The 13,749-nt window shown below is 49.5% G+C and overlaps 2 protein-coding genes across 7 annotated transcripts in view; both read right to left on the reverse strand.

The window, feature by feature from the left end:
- LOC144326163 (coiled-coil domain-containing protein 183-like) overlaps positions 1-3,053 on the reverse strand; it is a 23,213-nt gene extending 20,160 nt beyond the window's left edge. For 4 of the 5 annotated variants that reach the window (XM_077922448.1, XM_077922447.1, XM_077922446.1 and 1 more), the window contains exons 1-2: positions 2,731-3,053; positions 1,699-1,820 (exon numbers count right to left, since the gene is read on the reverse strand). In XM_077922448.1, the coding sequence (XP_077778574.1) occupies positions 1,699-1,820; positions 2,731-2,800 (192 nt within the window). In that variant the 5' untranslated portion in view covers positions 2,801-3,053. Of the gene's footprint in view, positions 1-1,698; positions 1,821-2,577; positions 2,633-2,730 lie in introns of those variants that run through there. The other variant, XM_077922449.1, reaches the window with a different exon arrangement.
- Positions 1-13,749, reverse strand: part of LOC144326136 (protein AMBP-like) — a 144,963-nt gene that overhangs the window by 101,167 nt on the left and 30,047 nt on the right. The gene's annotated exons all lie outside the window — the stretch shown is intronic.

The following is a 13,749-nucleotide window of genomic DNA, read 5'->3' on the forward strand; positions in this document are numbered from 1 at the left end:
CCTTCCTTAATTCCTTCCTAAATCCTTCTTTCTTTCTTTCTTTATTTCCTTCCTTCCTTAATTTCTTACTTTCCTCCTTAATTCTTTCTTCCTTTCTTTTTCTTCCTTCCTTCCTTCCCTCCTTCCTAAATCATTTCTTCTTCCTTTCCTGCCTCCCTCCTTTCTTCCTCCTTTCCTTCCTTCCTTCCTTCCCTCCTTCCTAAATCATTCCTTCTTCCTTTCCTCCCTCCCTCCTTCCTCCCTTCCTTCCTTCTTTCCTTCCTTCCTTCCCTCCTTCCTAAATCATTTCTTCTTCCTTTCTTTTCCTCCCTCCCTCCTTCCTTCCTTCCTTCCTTCCTTCCTTCCTTCCTTCCCTCCTTCCTAAATCATTTCTTCTTCCTTTCCTCCCTCCTTCCTTCCTTCCTTCCTTCCTTCCTTCCTTCTTAATTCCTTACTTTCCTCCTTCCTTCCTTCCTTCCTTCCTTCCTTCCCTCCCTCCTTCCGTCCTTCTTTCCTTCCTTCCTTAACTCTTTCCTTCCTTCATCCTTCTTCCTTCCTTAATTCCTTCCTAAATCCTTCTTTCTTTCCTTCCTTCCTTCCTTCCTTCCTTCCTTAATTTCTTACTTTCCTCCTTAATTCTTCCTCCCTCCCTCCCTCCCTCCTTTCCTTCCTTCTTTCCTTTCTTCCTTCCTTCCCTCCTTCCTAAATAATTTCTTCTTCCTTTCCTCCCTCCCTCCTTTCCTTCCTTCCTTCCTTCCTTCCTTCCTTCCTTCCTTCCTTCCTTCCTTCCTTCCTTCCCTCCTTCCTAAATCATTTCTTCTTCCTTTCCTCCCTCCCTCCCTCCCTCCCTCCCTCCCTCCTTCCTTCCTTCCTTCCTTCCTTCCTAAATCATTTCTTCTTCCTTTCCTCCCTCCCTCCTTCTTTCCTTCCTTCTTTCCTTCCTTCCCTCCTTCCTAAATCATTTCTTCTTCCTTTCCTCCCTCCCTCCTTCCTTCCTTCTTTCTTTCCTGCCTTCCTTAATTCCTTCCTTCCTTCCTCCCTTCCTTCCCTCCTTCCGTCCTTCTTTCCTTCCTTCCTTAATTCCTTCCTTAATTCCTTCCTAAATCCTTCTTTCTTTCCTTCCTTCCTTCCTTCATTTCTTACTTTCCTCCTTAATTCTTTCTCTCTCTTTCTTCCTTTTTCTTCCTTCCTTCCTTCCTTCCATTTAATTCCTTACTTTCCTCCTTCCTTCCTTCCTTCCTTCTTTCTTTCCTTCCTTCCTTCCCCCTTCCTCCCTTCCTTTCCTCCTCCCTTCCCTTCCCTCCCTCCTTTCCTTCCTTCCTTCCTTCCTTCCTTCCTTCCTTCCTTCCTTCTTTAATTTCTTACTTTCCTCCTTAATTCTCTCTCTCTCTCTCTCTCTCTCTCTCTCTCTCTCTCTTTCTTTCTTTCTTTCTTTCTTTTCTTTCCTTCCTTCCTTCCTTAATTTCTTACTTTCCCCCTTAATTCTCCCTCCCTCCCTCCCTCCCTCCCTTCCTTCCTTCCTTCCTTCCTTCCTTCCTTCCTTCCCTCCTTCCTAAATCATTTCTTCTTCCTTTCCTCCCTCCCTTCTTTCCTTCCTTCCCCTTCCTCCCTTCCTTTCCTCCTTCCTCCCTTCCTTCCTCCCTTCCTTCCTTCCTTCCTTCCTTCCTTCCTTCCTTCCTTCCATCATTTCCTGCCCCGCCCCTTGCCCCGCCCCCATACCTTGACGGACAGGTCCAGCTCGTGGCTCCCTTGACGGACATCTCCCCGCAGGTAACCAAGGAGATATTTGTTCTTGGCGACGGTTTCCTCCGCCGATTGGGCGAAAAGTTTCTTCCCCTGCTCTGAAATTAGTAATTAATTAATTAATTAATTAATTAATAATAATTAATTAATACCCAGCCCTCCCGCTGGGCTCAGGGAGGCTAACGAGCAAGAATCAATATAATAATAATAATGGAAGAGAATTCTCCGATTCTCAAGAATTAAATCGCAGTATCATAGAATCGTCCGTTGATAATTATAATTAATTAGGATGATTAGATGCATATATATTCTATTCTAAGATCTAATGTAACAGAAGATTATAATTATCATTATAATTTCTCCAATTATTATCATTCTCTTTCTCCAATTATGATCACTCAGTGACAGAGAAATTTATTTATCATTATCAATAATTATCAATTATAATGATCAATTGACCATTACTTTTTGTAATATCTAATATTATAAAAAGTTAGAATGACTTTTTATAATATGATAAAAAGAAGATATATCTATATTTCTATTCCATTCTATCCCACTTATATATTGCGATAGAATGGAATAGAAATATATATTCTATTCTAATAGATCAATATATAATATGATAACCTTGTCAATATATAATCAGATAAATATATATGAGAATACGATAAAATGAGACCAAAAATACCATTATTAGAATGACGATTAATAAGAGAATAGGAGGGGATGGCGTGAGATTCAGAAGAATACCAGGAATTATTATTAATTAATCATTATTAATATAATAATAATAATAATAATAATAATAATAATAATAATAATAATAATAATAATAATAATAAGATGAATCACCTTGCAAGTGGATGATGGCCTGATGCGAACGGTCGCATTATATAAGAGGGGATGGCGTGAGATTTGGAAGAATAGAAGGAATTATTATGAGTTAATTATTATTAATCTAATAATAATAATAATAATAATAATAATAATAATAAGATTAATAACCTTGCAAGTGGATGATGGCCTGAAGGCCGTCAATCTGCTCCCGGAGGTCGCTCCTCCTTGCGTAGCGCATGGCGGACGAGTGAGGGGCGTCCCCAAGGGGGCGGGGCCAGGGGAGCCCCCGCCCACGGGCTGCCCTGTGAGGTCACAAGAGGCGGTTGTGACGTCACAGGGTTCCCTCCCTGGGGATTCTAGGCTAGGGAAGCGAGATTGATTGACAGGGGAGGCGGGGCTAAGGTCCGCTGAATGATTGACAGGGAAGGCGGAGCCAGGGTCCTCTAGTCCCACCCACTGAATGATTGACAGGGGAGGAATGATTGACAGGGAAGGCGGGGCCAGGGTCCTCTAGTCCCACCCACTGAAGCCCAGAATGATTGACAGGGAAGGTGGGGCCAGGGTCATCTTGTCCAGCCCACTGAATGATTGACAGGGAAAGCGGAACCAGGGTCTGCTGAATGATTGACAGGGAAGGCGGAGCCAGGGGTCATCTAGTCCCACCCACTGAATGATTGACAGGGAAAGCGGAACCAGGGTCCTCTAGTCCCACCCACTGAATGATTGACAGGGAAGGCGGAGCCAGGTTCTGCTGAATGATTGACAGGGAAGGCGGAGCCAGGGTCATCTAGTCCCACCCACTGAATGATTGACAGGGAAGGCGGAGCCAGGGTCCTCTAGTCCCCCCCACTGAATGATTGACAGGGAAGGCGGGACCAGGGTCCACTGAATGATTGACAGGGAAGGCGGAGCCAGGGTCATCTAGTCCCACCCACTGAATGATTGACAGGGAAAGCGGAACCAGGGTCCTCTAGTCCCACCCACTGAATGATTGACAGGGAAGGCGGAACCAGGGTCCTGTAGTCCCACCCACTGCATGATTGACAGGGAAGGCGGAACCAGGTCTGCTGAATGATTGACAGGGAAGGCGGAGCCAGGGTCCGCTGAATGATTGACAGGGAAGGCGGGGCCAGGGTCCGCTGAATGATTGACAGGGAAGGCGGAGCCAGGGTCCTCTAGTCCCACCCACTGAATGATTGACAGGGGAGGCGGGACCAGGGTCCGCTGAATGATTGACAGGGAAGGCGGGGCCAGGGTCCTCTAGTCCCACCCACTGAATGATTGACAGGGAAGGCGCGACCAGGGTCCGCTGAATGATTGACAGGGAAGGCGGGGCCAGGGTCCTCTAGTCCCACCCGCTGAATGATTGACAGGGAAGGCGGGGCCAGGGTCCAATGAATGATTGACAGGGAAGGCAGGGCCAGGGTCCTCTAGCCCCACCCACTGAATGATTGACAGGGAAGGCGGGACCAGGGTCCACTGAATGATTGACAGGGAAGGCGGAGCCAGCCAGGGTCCGCTGAATGATTGACAGGGAAGGAGGAGCCAGGGTCCTCTAGTCCCCCCCCACTGAATGATTGACAGGGAAGGCGGAGCCAGGTTCTGCTGAATGATTGACAGGGAAGGCGGAGCCAGGGTCCTCTAGTCCCACCCACTGAATGATTGACAGGGGAGGCGGAGCCAAGCTCAGCTGAGTAATTGACAGGGATGGAATAATTGACAGGAAAGGCGGGGCCAGTGTCAGCTTGTCCCACCCACTGAATGATTGACAGAGAAGGCGGGACCAGGGTCCGCTGAATGATTGACAAGGAAGGCGGGGCCAAGCTCCACTGAGTAATTGACAGGGAAGGAATGATTGACAGGAAAGGAGGGTCCAGAATGATTGACAGGGAAAGCGGAACCAGGGTCCTCTAGTCCCACCCACTGAATGATTGACAGGGAAGGCGGAACCAGGTCTGCTGAATGATTGACAGGGAAGGCGGAGCCAGGTCCGCTGAATGATTGACAGGGAAGGCGGAGCCAGGGTTCTCTAGTCCCCCCACTGAATGATTGACAGGGAAGGCGGAGCCAGGTTCTGCTGAATGATTGACAGGGAAGGCGGAGCCAGGGTCCTCTAGTCCCACCCACTGAATGATTGACAGGGGAGGCGGAGCCAAGCTCAGCTGAGTAATTGACAGGGAAGGCGGAGCCAGGGTCCTCTAGTCCCACCCACTGAATGATTGACAGGGAAGGCGGAACCAGGGTCCTGTAGTCCCACCCACTGCATGATTGACAGGGAAGGTGGAACCAGGTCTGCTGAATGATTGACAGGGAAGGCGGGACCAGGGTCTGCTGAATGATTGACAGGGAAGGCGGAGCCAGGTCCGCTGAATGATTGAGAGGGAAGGCCAGGGTCCTCTAGTCCCACCCACTGAATCCCAGAATGATTGACAGGGAAGGCGGAGCCAGGGTCCGCTGAATGACTGACAGGGAAGGCGGAGCCCAGGGTCCTCTAGTCCCACCCACTGAATGATTGACAGGGGAGGCGGGACCAGGGTCCGCTGAATGATTGACAGGGGAGGCGGGACCAGGGTCCGCTGAATGATTGACAGGGAAGGCGGGGCCAGGGTCCTCTAGTCCCACCCACTGAATGATTGACAGGGAAGGCGGAGCCAAGCTCCACTGAGTAATTGACAGGGAAGGAGGGTCCAGAATGATTTACAGGGAAGGCGGGGCCAGGGTCCTCTAGTCCCACCCACTGAATCCCAGAATGATTGACAGGGAAGGCGGGGCCAGGGTCCTCTAGTCCCACCCGCTGAATGATTGACAGGGAAGGCGGGACCAGGGTCCTCTAGTCCCACCCACTGAATCCCAGAATGATTGACAGGGAAGGCAGAGCCAGGGTCCGTTGAATGATTGACAGGGAAGGCGGGGCCAGGGTCCTCTAGTCCCACCCACTGAATCCCAGAATGATTGACAGGGAAGGCGGGGCCAGGGTCAGCTTCTCCCACCCACTGAATGATTGACAGGGAAGGCGGGGCCAGGGTCAGCTGAATGATTGACAGGGAAGGCGGAGCCAGGGTCCGCTGAATGACTGACAGGGAAGGCGGGTCCAGGGTCCTCTAGTCCCACCCACTGAATGAGTGACAGGGAAGGGGACCAATGTGGAATCTCAGATTGATGAATGAGCTTCTCTCCACAATGCTTTCCAAAATTCCATTTTTAATTCGTTAATATTTGTAATTAACAAGTATTTTGACCAATATTTTGATCATTATTATAATATATATGTGGGTGTGGGTGTATATATATAAAATAATATAATAATTAGAATAATATTATTATATTATTATATATATATTAGCTAGCCCTAAAGGCCAAAGGGTTCCAGGGTCATCCAGTCTGACCCGCCGCCAATTGGGAACCATAGAGCTACAAAACCCCCCGTTTTTAGCCAATGGGAAGGCGGGGAACCCCGTATCTCGAACCCGGGACCGGGGATTTCCCACGCTAGAAAGACCCCCAAATAATTTGCAGCGCCGGAAATAGTAATAATAATAATCATCATAATAATAATAATTCACAGTGCAGGAAATAATAGTAATAATAATAATAATAATAATAATAATAATAATAATAATAATAATAATTCACAGTGCAGGAAATAGTCCCACCCTCCCTCCCCTCCCTCCTCTCCCCCCAGTTTCCCTGTCAATCATCCACTCTGCCCCCAATTCCCCTGTCAATCATCCCCTCTCCCCCCCAATTTGCCTGTCAATCACTACCCCCGAATTGATCTGTCAATCACCCCCTCCCCCCTGTTCTCCTGCCAATCATCCACTCTTGCCCCAATTTCCCTGTCAATCCCCCCTCCCCCCAATCTACCTGTCAATCTCCCCCTCCCCTCCATTTCCCCCCTCTCCCCCCCCCCAATTCGCCTGTCAATCACTACACCCCGAATTGATCTGTCAATCACTCCCCCAGTTCTCCTGTCACCCTGTCAATCATCCACTCTGGACCCAATTTCCCTGTCAATCCCCCCTCCCCCCCAATCTACCTGTCAATCTCCCCCTCCCCTCCATTTCCCCCTCCCCCCCTATCTGCCTGTCAATCACTACCCCCGAATTGATCTGTCAATCCACCCCCTCCCCCCAGTTCTCCTGTCAATGATCCACTCTGGACCCAATTTCCGTGTCAATCACCCCCTCTCCCCCCACCCCCCGTCAATCCCCCTCTTTTCCCACCCTCCCCTCCCTCCCCCCCATTCCCCCGTCAATCTCCCCTCTTTCCCCCCTCCCCTCCTATTTTCCCACCCTCCTCCCTCCTTCCCTACCCGCCCCTCCCCCCCCCCATTTCCTGTCAATCTCCCCCTCCCCTCCATTTCTCCCCACTCCCCCCATTCCCGTCACTCTCCCTCCCCCGTCAATCTTCCCTCTTTTCCCACCCTCCCCTCCCTCCTCCCTCCCTCCCCCTTTCCCGTCACTCTCCCTCTTCCCCCCTCCCCTCCTCCCTCCTCCCCTCCCTTTTCCCACCCTCCTCCCCTCCCTCTTTCCCTCCCTCCCCCCATTTAACTGTCCATCTCCCTCATTTTCCCACCCCTCCCTCTCCTTCCTCCCTCCCCCCCCGCATTTCCCCCGTCAATCTCCCCTCTTTTTCCCCCTCCTCTCCCTCTTCCCCCTCCCTCCTCATTTTCTCCCCCTCCCGCCCCTCCCTCCTCCCTCCCTCTCCCTCCCCCCATTCCCCCTTCCAAACTCCCCCTCCCCTCCGATTTTCCCACCCTCCCCTCCTCCCTTCCCGCCCCTCCCTCTTTCCCTCCCTCCCCCATTTCCCCCCGTCAATCTCCCCCTCCCCTACTATTTTCCCACCCTCCCTCCTTTCCCTCCTCCCTCTCCCCTCCCTCCCCCCTTTCCCCGTCACTCTCCCTCTTTCCCCTCCTCCCCTCCCTCCTATTTCCCCCCTCCCTTCCCTCCTCCTTCCCACCTCCTTCCCGCCCTCCCTCCCCCATTTACCCGTCAATCACCCTTCTTTTCCCACCCTCCCCACCCTCCTCCCTCCTCCCCCCTCCCTTCCAACCTCCCCCTCCCCTCCGATTTTCCCACCCTCCTCCCCTCCCCTCCCTCTTTCCCTCCCTCCCTCCCATTTTAACTGTCAATCTCCCTCATTTTCCCACCCTCCCCTCCTTTCCCTCCTCCCTCCCCCCTTTCCCGTCACTCTCCCTCCTCCCCCCTCCTACTTTCCCACCCCTCCCTCCTCCCTCCCTCCTCCCTCTTTCCCTCCTCCCTCCTCTTCCTCCTCCCCCTCCTATTTTCCCCTCCTCCCCCTCCCCTCCTCCTCCCTCCTCCCCCCTCCATCTTCCCACCCTCCTCCCCTCCCTCTTTCCCTCTCTCCCCCCATTTTAACCGTCCATCTCCCTCCTTTTCCCACCCCTCCCTCCCCCCATTTCCCCGTCAATCTTTCCCTCCTCCCTCCCCCCTCCTACTTCCCCCTCCCCTCCTCCTCCCTCCTCCCCTTTCCCTCCTCCCCTCCCTCCCCCCATTTCCCCGTCAATCTCCCCCCTCCCCTCGCTTTCCCCCTCCTCCCCTCCCCTCCTCTTTTCCCACCCCTCCCTCCCCCCATTTCCCCGTCAATCTTTCCCTCCTCCCTCCCCCCTCCTACTTCCCCCTCCCCTCCTCCTCCCTCCTCCCCCCTCCTCTTTCCCTCCTCCCCTCCCTCCCCCCTTTCCCGTCACTCTCCCTCTTCCCCCCTCCTTCCTCCTCCTCCCCCTCCATTTTCCCACCCCTCCCTCCCCCCTCCCCTGCCTTTCCCTTTCCCCCTCCTCCCCCTCCCCTCCTATTTTCCCACCCCTCCCTCCTCCATTTCCCCGTCAATCTTCCCTTTTTTCCCACCCTCCCCTCACTCCTCCCTCTTTCCCTCCTCCCTCCTCTTCCTCCTCCCCCCTCCTCTTTTCCCACTCCTCCCCTCCCTCTTTCCCTCCCTCCCCCCTATTTTAACTGTCAATCTCCCTCATTTTCCCACCCTCCCCTCCTTTCCCTCCTCCCTCCCCCCTTTCCCGTCACTCTCCCTCCCCCCCTCCTACTCTCCCCCTCCTCCTCCTCCCCTCCTCCTCCCTCCTCCCCCCTCCTCTTTTCCCACCCCTCCCTCCCCCCTCCCTCCCCCCCAGCCGCGCCTTTTTCCCTCGTTCCCCAGCGTGGGAAAAAACGACCCAGACTTTCCCACGCTCCGCGCGCCTCTATGCTAATGAGGCCGGCCCGCCCGACACGCCCCCCCTGCCCATATAAGGGCATCGCCGCCCCCATTCATGAATGGGAGCGCAGTCAAGCGAGGGAATGAATGGAGCGACCTTTCTCAATGGCCTTTTCAATGGGAAAAAATGGGGATTTTAGGCCGCTTTTCCCAGGGCTTGAGGCAGACCAGAATAGTCCCTGGGAAAAAATGGAGATGGGGGGGGATAGAGGGAAGGAGAAAGGGAAATTTTTAAAACTTAGGGCATGATATTAGGATTAAATAGGATTAAAAATTAGAGCATATTATTATTATTATTATTTAAAAATTAGAGCACCAATAGAGGGAAGGCAGCGGACGAGAAAGGGGAAATATTTAAAAACGAGGGCATGATATTAGGATTATTCCTCAATATTTTAAAATCAGAGCGTTCTTATCGTACTATTATTATTATTATTATTATTATTATTATTATTATATATTTAAAAATTGGAGCGTCGTATTCTGATGAAATGAAGGCAGACGAGGAGGAGAAATATTTAAAAATTAGCGCATGATATTAGGATTATTCTTCAATATTTTAAAATCAGAGCGTTCTTATCGTACTATTATTATTATTATTATTATTATTATTATTATTATTATTATTATTATAGTTAAAAATTGGAGCGTCGTATGATGATGCTCCTTACCTTTTTATTATGATGAAATGAAGGCAGACAAGGAGGAGAAATATTTAAAAAGGAGGGCATGATATTAGGATTATTAGTCAATATTTTAAAATCAGAGCGTTATTATTATTGTTGTTATATATTTAAAAATTAGAGCTCCAATAGAGGGAAGGCAGCGGACGAGAAAGGGGAAATACTTAAAAATTAGGGCATGATATTATTATTAAGAATTTAAAAATTAGAGCATCATCATCATCATCATCATCATATTATTATTATTATTATTATTATTATTATTATTATTATTATTATTATTATTATTATTGTGATTATTAAATATTTAAAAATTGGAGCATCATATTCTTCTTCTTATTATTATGGGGGGATATAGGGAAGAAAGCGGTGGTGGAGGAGAAAGGGGAAATCTTTGAAAATTAGGGCATGATATTCTTATTATTATGATTAAATATTTTAAAATTGGAGCATCATCATATTATTATTCTTATGATGATGATGATGATTGAATATTTAAAAATTAGAGCGTCATATTATGATTAAATATTTAGACGTTGGAGCGTCATATTATTAAATACTTAAAAATTAGAGAATGATGTTATTGATAAATATTAGTATTAAAAGTCAGGAGAAAGGCGGAAATGTTTAAAAATGGCAGCACTGTATTATTATTAAAATTGGAAGATTGGAGCGTCATATTATTAAATACAAAAATTTAGGGCATTAGTAAATATTTAAAAATTGGAGCACCATATTGTTATTAAAAATTTAAACATTAGAGCATCATCATCTTATTCTTATTATTAAATATTTAAAAATTAGACCATCATCATATTATGGTTTGATATTTAAAAATTAGGGCATCATATTAGGATTCATATTTAAAAATTAGAGCATCATATTATGATTACGTATTTAAAAATTAGGGCAACGTCCTATTATTAGGATTAAATATTTAAAAATTGGAGCATCAAATTATTCTTTGAAAATGAGAGCATCATGATATTATTCAGTATTTAAAAATTGGAGCATCATCTTATTATTATTGAATATTTTAAAATTAGAGCATCATATTATTAAATATTTAAAAATTAGAGCATCATCAGATTATTATTAAATATTTAAAAATTAGAGCATCGTAATATTATTATCATTAAATATTAAATAATATTATCATTAAATATGGGAGAGCAAAGAGAGCGAAGGCCAGAGGGGAACGTTTGAAAACGGAGAAAACGTCAGATAATAATAAAATAAAAAGTCCTTGGAAAAGGGGGAGGGAAGAGAAAGAGGCCGAAAAACAGAAACGAATGAAAAGTCGTATTTTAAAAAAAAAAGTAAAATATAACAACAACAACAACATAATAATAATAATGGCCAGTCCTTGCATATAATAATAATAATAATAATAATAATAATAATAATAATAATAGCCAGTCCTTGCATATAATAATAATAATAATGGCCAGTGCTTGCAAATGATAATAATAATAATAATAATAATAATAATAATAATAATAATAATAATAATAATAATAATAATGGCCAGTCCTTGCATATAATAATAATAATAATAATGATGATGATGATGATTAATAATAATAATAATAATAATGGCCAGTCCTTGCATATAATAATAATAATAATAATAATAATAATAATAATGGCCAGTCCTTGCATATAATAATAATAATAATAATAATAATAATAATAATAATAATAATGGCCAGTCCTTGCCAATAATAATAATAATAATGATGATGATTAATAATAATAATAATAATAATAATAATAATGGCCAGTCCTTGCCAATAATAATAATAATAATAATAATAATAATAATAATAATAATAATAATAATAATAATAATAATAAAACAGCAGCCTCCATTCGCTGGGAACTCCCAACGTTCCATCCCCGCGCGCCGCAGCCAATCCGCGCCTCTCCTCTTCCTCCCTGCGCGCCGCAGCCAATGGCCGCTCCGGGAACCTCCGGCGGCCAATGAGCGGCCTGGGAACCGTCGGCGGCGGCCAATGGGGAGCCGGCATGCAAATAAAAGGCGAGGGGAGAAGCGAGGCTGATCTCAGTCGGGCGGCGGCGGCGGAGGAGGCGGCGGCGCATGCGCAGAAGGGAAAGCGCCCCCCAATTTTCAAGGGGGGGCGTTGAAAAAGGGCCCGATCCGGATCCTGTAATTCTTTGACCCCCCTCCCCGGAAGGAGGAGAGGAAGAGCCGAAGCTTTCCGACCCCCCCCCACGATTCTCCCGACCCCCTCCCTTCTGGTGAGCGGACCAGGCGGAGGACTGCGAGGAGGGGTAGGGGGGCCCCGATCCGGACACCCCCCCCTTTTATTCTTGGACGACACCCCCATCCAGGAAGAGGAGGAAGCTGGGAGGAAAAAAAAAAAAGAAGAGGCGACCCCCCCCCAAATTTCCCCCCCCTCCCTCCGTTGGAAAGGGGAGCGGACCGCGCGGAGGACTAGAGGGAGATTGATTGACACCCCGATATGGATTGACACCCCGAGAAGGAAGAGCCGAAGCTTTCCGACCCCCCCCTTCCCCGATTCTCCATTGAAAGAGGGCGGGGGGGCTTCTCCTTCTGGTGAGCGGACCGGGCGGAGGACTGCAGGGAGGGGTGGAGGGGTCCCGCCGCCCCCCCCTCTTTTATTCTTGGACACGGACACCCCCCCCCTCCGGAAGAGGACAAAAGAAGAGACGACCCCCGATTTCCCCCCCCCCCCCATTGGAAAGGGAGAGCGGACCGCGCGGAGGACTAGATCCCCCCACCCCCCCACCCCCCCGCAATCTTTGATTGACACCCCGAGAGACGAGGAGACGAACGGGGTGTGGGGGGGGGGGAGAGCGAGCCGGAGCAGCCGCCCGTCGCCGTCGGGAAGGGGAGAGCGGACCGCGCGGAGGACTACCAAGAGGTGGGGTGGGGGGGCCCTAAAAGGAGGAATATTTTGGGGGGGTTCGCCCCCCCCCCGGAAAGAGGAGAGCCGAGCAGACCGAGGTGGGAGGAAAGGAGACACCCCCCCCCCAAATCTCTCTCTCTCCCCCCCCCCCACGTTGGTAAGGGAGCGGACCGCGCGGAGGACTAGAGGGAGGGGGCCCCGATCCGGACACCCCACCCCGCAATATTGATTGACACCCCAAGAAGGGAGGAGACGAAGGTTTTCCGAACCCCCGATTCCCTCCCCCCCCCAAAAAAAAAAACACGGGGTGGGGGCTGCTTTGAGCGGACCAGACGGAGGACTAGAGGGAGGGGAGGGGGGGCGCGATCCGAAGGAAAAAGGGGGGGGGGAGAAGCTGAGCCGGCCGGAACCGGATCGGGAGGGGAGGGGGGGTCCCTAAGAGGCCCCTTCACCCCTTTCTGTCCCCCCCCCACCTTAAACCAGTTCAAACTGGGAGGGGTGTCCCTAACTTGGCTCCCTAAGAGGCGTCCTTCACCCCTTTCTGTCCCCCCCCATCTTAAACCAGTCCAAACTGGGGAGAGGGGGTCCCTAACTGGGGTCCCTAAGAGGCGTCCTTCACCCCTTTCTGTCCCCCCCCCACCTTAAACCAGTCCAAACTGGGAGGGGGTCCCTAAGAGACGTCCTTCACCCCTTTCTGTCCCCCCCATCTTAAACCAGTCCAAACTGGGGAGAGGGGGTCCCTAACTGGGGTCCCTAAGAGGCGTCCTTCACCCCTTTCTGTCCCCCCCATCTTAAACCAGTCCAAACTGGGGAGAGGGGGTCCCTAACTGGGGTCCCTAAGAGGCGTCCTTCACCCCTTTCTGTCCCCCCACCCACCTTAAACCAGTCCAAACTGGGGAGAGGGGGTCCCTAACTGGGGTCCCTAAGAGGCGTCCTTCACCCCTTTCTGTCCCCCCCACCTTAAACCAGTCCAAACTGGGAGGGGGCGTCCCTAACTTGGCTCCCTAAGAGGCGTCCTTCACCCCTTTCTGTCCCCCCCATCTTAAACCAGTCCAAACTGGGGAGAGGGGGTCCCTAACTGGGGTCCCTAAGAGGCGTCCTTCACCCCTTTTTGTCCCCCCCACCTTAAACCAGTCCAAACTGGGAGAGGGGGTCCCTAACTGGGGTCCCTAAGAGGCGTCCTTCACCCCTTTCTGTCCCCCCCACCTTAAACCAGTCCAAACTGGGGAGGGGGTCCCTAACTGGGGTCCCTAAGAGGCGTCCTTCACCCCTTTCTGTCCCCCCCACCTTAAACCAGTCCAAACTGGGAGGGGGTGTCCCTAACTGGGCTCCCTAAGAGGCGTCCTTCACCCCTTTCTGCCCCCCCCACCTTAAACCAGTCCAAACTG

This window comes from Podarcis muralis, chromosome Z, assembly GCF_964188315.1.
Source record: "Podarcis muralis chromosome Z, rPodMur119.hap1.1, whole genome shotgun sequence".
NCBI lineage: Eukaryota > Metazoa > Chordata > Lepidosauria > Squamata > Lacertidae > Podarcis > Podarcis muralis.